This window comes from Ammospiza nelsoni, chromosome 19 (genome assembly GCF_027579445.1).
Source record: "Ammospiza nelsoni isolate bAmmNel1 chromosome 19, bAmmNel1.pri, whole genome shotgun sequence".
Taxonomy (NCBI): Eukaryota; Metazoa; Chordata; class Aves; order Passeriformes; family Passerellidae; genus Ammospiza; species Ammospiza nelsoni.
In genome coordinates, this window is record NC_080651.1 from 9,091,204 (window position 1) to 9,102,880 (window position 11,677).

At 43.0% G+C, this 11,677-nt stretch overlaps 1 protein-coding gene across 2 annotated transcripts; it reads right to left on the reverse strand.

The window, feature by feature from the left end:
- Nucleotides 1-292: 292 nt before the first annotated feature.
- TOB1 (transducer of ERBB2, 1) lies at nt 293-4,683 on the reverse strand. 2 transcript variants are annotated; one of them, XM_059485566.1, is made up of 2 exons: nt 4,460-4,683; nt 293-2,219 (listed from the first exon to the last, which is right to left on the reverse strand). In XM_059485566.1, exon 2 carries the CDS (start codon nt 2,080-2,082, stop codon nt 1,117-1,119), a length of 966 nt encoding a protein of 321 aa, XP_059341549.1. In that variant the 5' UTR covers nt 2,083-2,219; nt 4,460-4,683; the 3' UTR covers nt 293-1,116. The 2 variants fall into 2 exon arrangements, with proteins under 2 accessions (XP_059341549.1, XP_059341550.1); XM_059485567.1 differs by lacking the exon at nt 4,460-4,683 and adding an exon at nt 3,670-4,299.
- Between the last annotated feature and the right edge of the window lie 6,994 nt (nt 4,684-11,677).

The following is an 11,677-nucleotide window of genomic DNA, read 5'->3' on the forward strand; positions in this document are numbered from 1 at the left end:
GAGCTTAAGAGTCTTAATTATCAAGGAAAAAATATATAATACCATTTTGGCTTCAGTGAGCTGCAGCTACAAAAAACAAGTGTGATTTTTTCAAATAATTGTAGGCAAGCCCCTAATGAGGTTATGTACTTTGTCAGGGCTATTTTGGGTAAGGAACCCCACGTGAGGTCCAGCCATAGAGCCCTTTGCTCCAGAGTCAGACTCTGGTGCATCACTAGCAGTGCCAGCACAAGGAACACAGTGCTCAGCTCGTCAGCAGGACACAAAGAACACACACATCACCACAGCCAAGTAATTTTAAAGAATTTTAATACAAACTTAATATAAACTATTTCAGTCCCTCTTAACATGTAAGACACTGACTCAAAATACTTTTATACCTTTTTTCAAGTATTGCACAATGTAGGTACAAAATTAATATTTACGATTACATTTTCTTCCATAATATATAGCAAAAATCTTTAAACTTTTAACAGAAAATACAATTTGTGTTTCTTTTGAAAAAAGCAAATATTTCGTACATTTTAATTCCACCACTAAGGAATATTCTGTACACAACCTTTTTACTTTTTTTAGAATTGATGTCTTTAAGATGGATATTTTACAATTTCAGTAAAAAAAATACAACATGAAGCTGCTGCAGCTGTCACAGATCACTGTAGTAAAAAGATATAAATGCAATACCATGTTGTAGAAACAATATATATACTCTGATATTTTACAAACTTTGTACTAAATTAAATTATACAATTAGAAAAAGACCAATAAACCCACCTATTAGTGCCAATTTTTTAATACATATACATATATGTCTGAGCACACATATATATATACACATGAAAAAATTAGCCACTTCCTTGCTATATCTTAAATACTGTAAGAGGCCATATTTTTGAGAGTATATTTTTGTAATGTACAGTCAGTATAAAATAATTTTGTGCTTGGTTGGCAAATGAAAAAAATGATGCATGTTGTATTTATCTAACCAAGCCTGAATGTATTCATACTACAAGCCTTAAAAAAAATCTCAAGAGGTGGGAAAAAAGATACACCCTTGGGTACGTGCACTTCAACTTGTACAATAGTATTTACTTGGATTTCTCTTTCTGTTTATTTTCAGTTAGCCATAACTGGCTGGAATTGCTGGTTAGAATACTGCATGTTGTTTAAACTAAAATTCAAGCCATCCACAAAAGACTTCTCATTTAAACCTCCATAGGCTGCAAACATATCAAAGGCATTACTGTACTGGAGAGGACTGAGGTTCAGCGGGCTGTCACCAGGAAAGATGCTACTACCTTGACCCTGCACGCTGGGGACAACGAACTCCTTTGCGTTAGGAGAGAGAGCAGAACTCTTCTGCTGCTGCTGCTGCTGACTGCCTAGGCCGAGCCCATACAGAGAGTGCATGGAGGAGGAGAGGGATTTCTGCTTCAACAGGTCATTGACATTCAAGCCAAGGTTGGTGGGAGAGGTGCGGGCGACCTTGTTGCCACGGCCGCTGTTCTTCATTTTGGTTGAGCCAAACTTGGTGGCAGCAAATGTGGCAGTGGTGAAGGTTAAAGGCTGAGTAGAGCGGGGCATGAAGGTGGGGCTCACAGCAGCTGAGTGACCAAAGGGAGGAGAAGGAGAACTGGACACTGAAGATGCTGGGTCACTAATAGGCATGAACACCTGGGCCTCGGGGTTAAAGCTGTTCTTGATTTCCTTATCCAACTCACATCCATTTTCATTATCATCCACATAAAGCACTTTCACTGGTCCCTTTTCACCGATTTGGTATGAAACCTCAAATGGGTCAATCCAAACACTAAGATCCTGAGGCAAGTTGCTGCGAACATCATCAATGTCCAAACCACTCTCTTTGGATGCTTGTTCTATGACTGGGTCCACTTTCTCCCCTATATGAATACATCTAAACCCTGATCCTTTGTATGGCTTTTCTGGATACCAGTGCCCTTCATACTTCTTTTTCAGAAGTCTTTCAAGCTCTTCACCAAAAATGTTGACACGTCGTCTGGGAAGCTTATTGTACAGATATGAAATAATAAAATTGAGTGCTACTTGGATTTCAAGCTGCATAGCTGCTGTGCCACAGAGTTATAAGTCTGTTTCAAAACCCAAAGAAGAAAGTGTTCAAGATGCCACAGGGAAACAAAATTTCATTGAAAATGCTGATTCAAGTTGATTATTGTCCTTCACCTTGAGTGCTCTTGTTCCTTTAAGAAAAGAGAAAAGCAAACACATCCAAATAAGAACAGTGTAAGATCAAGCTCCAAGGCCTATTCTTTTAGCTCCATTTTCTGCAGAAAATAGGTTACTTTTTAAGAGAAAAAATGTGCCTCCAACTATTTCTGTTCCTGCCTGCGGAAGGTGAGGATGTCAGCTCCACTCAGTGTGACTTACAAACAACACTAGAGAGGATAGGCATGTGTTTACATATGCAGCATGAGGCACTTCCAAATCACGTGAGCTGCGTGTTTAGTTATTCACAAAGCAGCAAGGATAATTTTTAAGACATCACAGAACTGCTGGGAGTGTCAACAGTTCAATTATCAACCTGTATTTGGATGATTTACAGTACTCAGCTACAAAATTTAGTACCAGACCATTAGTTTAGTCTGAAAGGTCTTAGTCCAAGGGTCATTTATCACTTTAAAGTTTGGAAACATATTGACTACAACCACAGGCTGCAGAGTTATAATAATGTTAACAGTTGCTTTAGATAGTTTCTTACAAATAGCTTAAATGATGCAACATTTATTTTAAGTCCAAGCAAATCTCCCTAAACTCTGCGCGGGTGAAATGATGCAAATTGAGGAGAAAATGTCTGCTGTGCACATCCAACAGCTCACACTGAAATGCAGTCAGCACATACATAATAGCTGCCCGTATGTTCTGTCACAAGGGTGGCCAAGACTGATAATTAGTTCACAATTTTTTCTCTTTCTTCAAATTATTCTCTATTTTCAGATGCAAGATGCAGTTATATACTCAATTGTATTGCACTGTCTGTAACTCAGATTTCACAAAGTTCCTGGGCTAACCAGGCTTTTGACAGCCTCAAACCAGATTGCCTTTCTCCTTCTCCATGACTCCATTTTATATTTAATGTAAGATATGGTTGTCACTGCTTCACAAAGGACAAAAGAGAAATTTAGCTGTCTGAAGTTAGAGAAGGGACAAGAATCAGGCATTAGCACATGAACTGCTAATATGAATCCTGCAGTACACCTTGGTGTAAACATACACACACCACACACCTTTGTCAAAAAGATCCAATAAAACAAATTATGGGGAGCGTTTTTGGATCAAGTTAAAAGCCCAAAGAGAATCTCTATTACCTGTGGGCTTTTCTGCACTGCATCACTAAGAACAAAATTTAGCATAGCTGTCACTAAAGATTAGAAAAATCAAAGTTAAAGGATTTCGACATTAACAATGTGACTACACGGCTTTTTCATTTCTTGCTTCAAATAATCTCCTTTTAAAGTCTGGAACCGTATTTCCAAGCCATTCGTGTTCTCCCCAACATGGTATGGGAATAGTCTGAAAGGCTACATGTATGATAAGGCGACCTTTAAACGTTTGCTGGATCAGCACCGGGTGGGGATAAGGAAAAGATCAAGGGCAAACAGAAGATATTTACAAAAGGGGCACAATCAGTACCGAAAAGCTGATTGGGTGGTTAAACGGGGCATTTTAAAATGATTTATTAATCCATCTGCGCTGTTTCACTTCCTCCATGTCCTTTAAGAAAGGAATGCTCCTTTCAGAGCGCACCAGGCTGACGCTGTAAATTTCTCTACGCGAAGCGGATCCACGGTACAAAAGTAGCTGATCAAATATACTGGCTTGATCATTTTGAACTTGTTCTTTTCATGTATTTATGGGAAGACGACAGTATTTCTGGAGGATCCGAGCCCATACGTGGCCCGGTAACAGCGCCCTGGCAGGAGCCTTAAGCAGCGGGAGTTACATAACCAGGCAGTCGGGTCTCATTAGATTTCTGCTCACAGCCCTAGAGCTCCGGCGGCAGCAGGAGGAGGAAGAGCATTTTCTGAGCCCGTAGGAAAGCGAAGGAGGAAGAGGAAGGGGATATCTGGAGGGCAGGTGGGGGTTGCAGGGCTCCTCTCCTGGCGCACAGTTGGGCAGGTCCCGCCGGGCGCTGCCGGCGCTCCCGGAGCGGCCCAGCGCCGATTACTCAGCCGGCACCGCTCCCTCCTGCTCGCCCGAGCGCGGCCAGGGCGGCCCAGGGGGAGCGACCCCTCACAGCCCAGCCGCGCTCTCTCTCCCAGCCCCTTCCCCGAGGAGCCCCTGCACCCACCGGGTCCCCCTCGGCACCCCCGGCACCGCGGGCTCGTGACTGCCTCAGCACACCCCGCCCAGGAGCCAAGGCCGGGCTGTGCTGCCTCAACCCCCCGCCCGCGCTCCCCTGCGCCTTACGGCCGGTACTCACCCGGGGGCGCGGGGTTAGTGCAAACAGTTCCGGCGGGGGTGTGAGGGCGGGGGCTGGCGGCTCAGCAACCGAGCCCCATCTCCGAGCGCCGGCTCCCTCGGCGAGGATGGGAGGGGAGAGGATAGAGAAGAAAAAAAAAAAAAAGGAGGGGGAAGGGTCGGAAAAAAAAAGGGGGGGGGAGGGAAGGGGGGGGAGGGCAGTGCTGCTCACACCCCCACGACGGGCGGGCTCGGCCGCCGCAGCTGCAACCCCTCTGCTTATGCTCCGCCGCCTGCCGCGCCCCTACTTATACCCTCTCTTGCCCCGCCCACGGCCGCCCCTCGCCCACGTCCCGCGCGGCCACATCGCCCAAGCCCCACCCCCCAGTGACTCGCGTCTGGGCAGCCCTGTCCCAGCCGCCGAGGCTCCGCCCCCTGGCCGAGCCGCTCCGCTGCCTCGTCTCTCTTCTCCGCCCCCCCCCCCCCCCCCCCCCCCGGTGCGGCGCGCGGGACCACTCTGACGTCAACGCGCTACTCGCTTCGCAGTCCCGTTGCGTCACTGTCTACGTCAAACCGTGCCCTTGCGCCCCTCAGCCCCGCGGGGTAGGGAAAGGGGGGGAGCGCTGAACTACATCTCCCATGACCACCGTGGCCCGTGGGGCCCTCGGCAGCAGATGGCGCGGCTGGCAGGGACCGCTTGCACAGCTGCCGCTTGCACAGCTGGCACCCCTCAAGCTCTGAGGTGATGCGGGCGGGCTCCTTCCTTACGGGGGGGGGAGGGCCCGCAGGACGACCCCTCGCATTACCGCCAGTACCCCGCCCCTCCACCGCGCCCGGCGGCTAAAAATACTCCCCACAGATAGCAACGCCCGGCGATTGGCTGTCTGCCCGAGCGGCCGCCGCTGATTGGCCAGCGGGACGGAGGGGCGGATCCAGGCCGGGTTTTGGCGGAGCGAAGGTGAGCAGCGGTGGGCGGGCAGTGCGTGTCCGTGTCCCTCAGTGCCGCCGGGCCTGCTGCGGCCTCGGGGTTCTGGGGCTTTTGGGATGGACCCACACCAAAAATATCTCCGAGTTTGCTCTTAAACACCCCTAGGGGTGTTCAGCGTTGGTGCTGGGGCTGTTTCCCTCACATCGCCAGCAGGACCCGGTTCTGGAGGACAAATTGTAAAGGGCTTCTTTTTTTTTTTTTTTTTCCTTCTCCGCCTCTTGCTCTGTTTGTATAATAATAAAGCATTTTGGCATAAGCGCTACATGGGCCCCCGGAGAAATTTGGAAATGCCAGTCGGAAGAAATTCCAAGACTTTTAACCCTTTGTAGCTGAGAGTATATATGAAAATGGGAGGCAGTAACCTAAAAGCTGAAATATTAAGGGAAAGAAGAGTAAATATTTAGGATTTTCCACAGCTTAACATTTCTGATGGAAGGCTTAATTGATTGTAAAACAAAGTTTTTATTCAGATGTATCAATGTTGATGCTACTGGGATTGCAGTATTGCAAACAACTTGAAAATCTTGATTAAAATTCAAAATATTTACATTTTTCCCGTGTATTTCTCACCCATTTTTAAGTCTAGAGGGTTGAACATGCTTTCAGTGAAAACTGGGTCACTTGTCACTATGCACCCCAAATGGAAAATCAAACGTGAAGATTATAACATTGCAATCATTGGCAACTGTGTGAGACTACTGGGAACTTATGTGGCATCTCCAGGAATCTGAAGGAGAGTCCTGGGTATTTGTTTTGATCAAAAAGAGACAAAGTGAAACAACTCGCTAAACAGAGAAGGTGAAAAGACAAATAGAGGGGGTTGTTTTGGTTTGGTTTGGTTTTGACATTAGAGCTCGGGAGTCTCCGTGGAACAAGAAACACACATTGACAGGTGACATCAGCCACCAGCGACAGGTTCAGCTCTCGCTGGGCTCAGTTCTGGGGTGGCAGCAGCAGAGTTCCCTTTGAAGTGGGAAAAACTGCACAGTGCTGCAGATCAGTGTTTTCAGGTGAGATTTTATAAGGAGCTTTACAAGCCTGGTAACTGCTGCTGAGCTGCTAAAAAAAGCCAGATTTTAAAAGCAGAGACTTTCTTTTAAATGGCTTTAGTGCTACATGAGGAGCATTAGAACTGAATTAAATGTACAGAGCTAAGATGTTGGTAGTCAATGCAGCCATGGGATCCTTTAAAGCTGTAAAAATTGGGATGTGCTTTTCTGGGGCTTATATAAAGGAAGCTTCTCATGCAGTCCATGCTGTAGAAAAATCTGCTCTTAAATGCAACTAGGCCAATTTTTAGGTGCCTCCCACCCCAAACTATTCTATGATTCTAAATGTTAATGATGGGTCATTGGCCCAGGAATAACCTCTTTGAGGATCAACCCCACTTTCTACTGTTCCACTGAAAGTTTCAGTTTATCCTTTTTGTCTGAAAAAATAGCTTTTAAACTGCAGTGATCACAGTCTACATATGGCATGTCAGAGGTAGGTGGCCAAACTGTAGTAGTGTTAAATTATTAACACCTAAAGCCAGAGTTTAATCCAGGATCATTTTTATTCTTAAAACCTCTACAGGCTTTTTGATCCGTGAGAGTCAGAGTGGGGCCTGCAGTGTTTTTCAGCCCTTTTGATTAATGGCAATAACAAAATATCTGCCTCCCTGCTAGAAAAATCTTTAAAAATGCAATCAATACAAAATAACTCCAGCAGCAAAATTTTACTCATGTTACCAGATCTATTCAGCTGGAAGATTAATGTTAAAAGAAAAGAAAAACTATATATTCTCATCTCTCCTGACAGACATTGACAAGTCTTCTCCACAGCAGAGCAAATCTACACAAGTGTTTCAGAGCAAGGCAGGAGGCAGGAGTGAGATTAGAAGTAAGAAGACTTTCTTAATCTGTATTAAATAAGAAAGGTTTGATCTAATGCTCTGTTCATAGCCAGATCCTGCCATGCTGGCCATCAACAACTGAACTACAATTTCCACAGTCTGGGTCTCTGCAGAATAATCTCCAAATCTAAGATCTCTGCATTGTAAAACAACTACATTGCTGCAAAACCTTGCACTGCACAGACTTGACAAAGAGCCCTTCTTTTCTACTAAAAAAATCTAAATTTGATTCCTGAAATAACAACTGTCTCTCTTTAAAAATCGAAATTAGTATTTTTTATTGATCAACACCTCCAAATCCAAAATACAGTTTGTAAATCTTAAAAGTTGTTTAAAGCAATTATATATAACCAAGAAAATTTTTGCTAATTATGTCATTAAGGACAAGAATTTGAAATCTGCAGGAAGACAGACTCAGAATTCTCACCATCCATCCTCTTCATAGAATCCTCTTCTCTGATAAATGAATGTTGCTGTACCGAATATGTAAGATTTGTCCTGATGGTGGACATGAAGCTTTGTATTATACATTCCCAAATAGAGTGCAGTCTCTTTTTTACCATTTTTCTATGTGGGATCAAAATTCTCCTTTTAGCATGGGAGCCTGGGCTTTGATCTTGAAAAATTGGAAAACTTTCCCCATTGTATTCATCGCTCTCAAGCCCAATTTTATCCATTTGCTGATTTTAACATGTGTTCCTTTTCCCCACCAGTGTGAGCAACCAGGCCTGGCTGCTCTCCAGCAGATATCTTAACACTGACTTTGAAATGGGATGTAGATTCTCTTACATTTCACTTTACCAGCAGCGATTTTTCCATAAATGCTGATTAGAAAGCAGGTCCGGACCTATCAGATGTTGGCCAGTACCAAAAGCTCTCTGACCACAAAGGTTTTTTGAGGTGAGAAACCACAAAATCACCTTTTAAGTGACGTTGTTTCAATGGAGTAAAAAATAAGCAGGAGCAGAATTCAGGCAAAACAGCCATGTCGTCTTCTAGGAGAGCCCCAAGCTTGTCTCTAATCCTGTGAATATATAATTTTTCTGGGCCAACATCAATGGAAGGAACTGATCTGCAGGAGATTAGAGCTCAGAGCTCACAAGGGCATCCCCCTCTCCTAAGTGGAATGCTACCGATATTATAGCTCACCTAGAATAAGTTGATAGAGTCCTGAGCAAGATATAGAAAGAAAGCAGCCCTTGGATAAGAAGGAGAAATAAAACCAGGAGAAATAAAGATTTTGCACCAAGGCTTTTTTCTTCTCGAAGTTTCATCCAGCTTCAAGGATGAAACTTGAAGTAAAAATGTGGGTTGTTTGTTTTGCCTGAAGATGGTATAAGGTAGCATCTGTTCTTGAAGAGGAGCCTGATAAACGACATTTTCAGAATGGGGTACAGATTCTGAGAAGGCCAGTAAAAAAGAGTGAAATGAGGAGTAAGTAATCTAAAACTGCTGTGAAAGGTAATGGTCACAAGTAGAGAGAAACTATAATAAGAGGGAGAGGGAATGGGAAATATTTTATGAGCATCAGAATTTCCTATAGCTGTGAATAAATGGGCTGAAGAAGGAGGAAGGAGGATTGATTTCATACATTAGAGAGGTTGACCTTTGAAGAAAGTTTTATTAAAATTCAATATAATTTTTTACTTGAGTTCACCTTTGTGCTGGAAACCTGCCAGTTTAATGTCAGTAGTGTCAGAAGTTGTGCAGTGCCTGTTAATAGATAAAATTATGAGATGAGGACTGTCCTAGCTGATAGCCATGCAACTTCTAAGTTAATCAGCTTCAAATTCTTTACTATGCTCATTCCAAACAATGATTCATAAAGTTTTAAAGAGACAGAAAGCTGCTTTTTAAACTGTCAATACTTTCATGGGGATCAAAAATAAACACTGAAGATGAAGGGCCAGTCTTTTGCCCTTTCAGTCTTTGAATAGATGAAAGTAGCTTGAAAATGTCTCACTAGGAATTTGCTTAAGAATTTTGTGTACTTAGCATTTTCCAGGAAGGCAAGTAAATATTTGTTTTCCTGAAAAAGGAATTCCAGGAAAGCCATTCAGTCTTATTCAAGAAAGATACTAAATGTGAAAAAAATATATAGTAAATGGGAAAAAACATCAGTACAAAGAAATAGCTTTCATTCAGTCCTTTTAAACTGAAAGAAGGAGCAATTAGAGGGGTGACTGTTTACCAAAATGGTGATGTTTTGATTATCATCAGCTTGGGTAAAAAACATATCATCTGACAACTACCAGAGGTCTCTTTTTGAAAGAAATGGAAACTCAACTTTATTTATGCAAAGATCCAGCCAATACCACCTTTTCTGACTAACCACAATGTCCTCTAAAGCAAATCTGCACCATTGGGTCTCCCAGCAATCCTTTTTTTTTACTTAGAAAAGATCAGTGAGGCCTTCACTGTTTTTTAGTTTTTCAACAAAGTGATCTAGACGCACCTTGAATGAGAAGGGGAGGAAGGATGTTTCCATGCACTGTCAATTTATTATCAAGATTGGAAGGTACTTCAGGTTTATGCAATAAAATCCAGAACAAAATATAATTTTAACATCCCCAGAAGATCTCCCTTGTTTCTTGCCGAAGAATTTAAACCAACCAAGAACAGTGCAGCTCAGTAAGAAGCCATCCATATTTTAAGCTTTTGGGCAATCCCTTTTCTCTGGAGCATGTGGCTGTTGACTGGGTTTCTTATGCCTTTCTTCATGCTATTTCTATCAGTTACAGTGTTTTATTCTGAGCCCAGAACTTGGAGAGTTTAATTAGTGACTACCAGGTGACAGGCAGAATATCACCTTTAGGAAAGGCACTAGTTAGAAGTGTTGATACTGGGTCTGAAGGTAGTCTGGTTTGAGAAGTGCTGAGTTAACCTGCTGTGCTGTCATGCTATGACAATGTGAGTGACGGTGACTTCAAAGTAAATGAGTTCAAATATCTGTCTTGATAAATACAGTCTGAAAATCATCCCCATGAGAAGATCATGAAAACTATCTGTATTTTATAAAAAAACAAACAAAAACCAACAAGGTTGTTTCTTTTCAGCTGAACAGGAACCCAGTACTTGTGCAGACATGAAGAGCTAGTTGAGTGGAAAGATATCAGGATGTGACAGTTGAAGGTTTGACCCTGAATTTTTAAGGGTATTATCCACGGGGGGAAAAAAGTAAATGGAAATTTCTCTTTGAGCTTGCTGTGCTACAGATCTGGTCCTTACTCAGCTCCTGTTAAAGTCCATTAAGTCACAGAGAAGGAATAATGGAAGGGAATGAAGATTCAAGCTGTGTGTTTGCTCCTGAGACATACATAGCAGATTTTACACAGTTTGTGCATCCTGTTCATGTAAAGAACATGGGCGACTCAGTCTGTCACCGGCATTGAAATGATCGTTTGGTTCAAATATTAAATCATTCATTTCCTCTCCAACTTCTGATTCCTAAAGGTGTAATTCCCAATTTAATATAATAAGTGCCTTAAAAGATTAAGCAAAAGGTCATGTTAGCATAATGTCTTTCCTGAACTGATATCAAAAGGCTGCATAAAGCCACACCTTGAAATCCCCCAGGACAGTGCTCGTGGGACTTGCCAATAACACAGTTTCACAGAGGTTCTTCTGTTTCACGGGTCACAGCTCTTTACCCTGTGATGGATAGACTGAGCTACTTTCGTGTACCTACATATATATGACCCACTTCATTAGAACAGAATGTTTTCTCTAGAATACACAACTCAATAGGAGCCATTATCTCATGTGCTATTATTAATGCAAAGACTTCAGACAGCTCCTGCACACAGCAGTGAATCTGTGCAGTCTCAAGAGTAGCTGTAACTAAGATCTTCAGAAGCAGGGGTAAAACAGCCATGTCACACAATTACATTGAGTTTGGCAATGGGAAGAAGAGATTTCTTCTTGATCCCCCATGATGTTTATCTTCTATGCTGGGAAATGAGCACTTGGAGTGACATACTTTTTATTGTAGCTAATGGAACTCAGATTTGTAAAGAAAGTGATTCTGCTGTGTGACCATATTATCTAAATTGCTTTGTCGCCAACGCATAAAAAACTGAATATAAAATTGCCTGAGTATAATTGAGTGCTGACTCACCCCCCGATTAGGGTAAATGGTGCAGTGTTCCAGGGTGCCTTGGAGTGTTCTATAGTCTCACAATCCTATGTGAAATTCCCTGATTGATTTTTTCCTCCTCCAAGCAAACTTATGTTTCATGCTCCTATTTGAGGCTAGATGCTACAAATCCAGCTGCTGTCACAAGACATCTTCCCCCTGCTTCGTTATCTTGATCAATTTTCTGCTGAAACTCATCTTTCATCCTGGCTGGTGCAGTTGC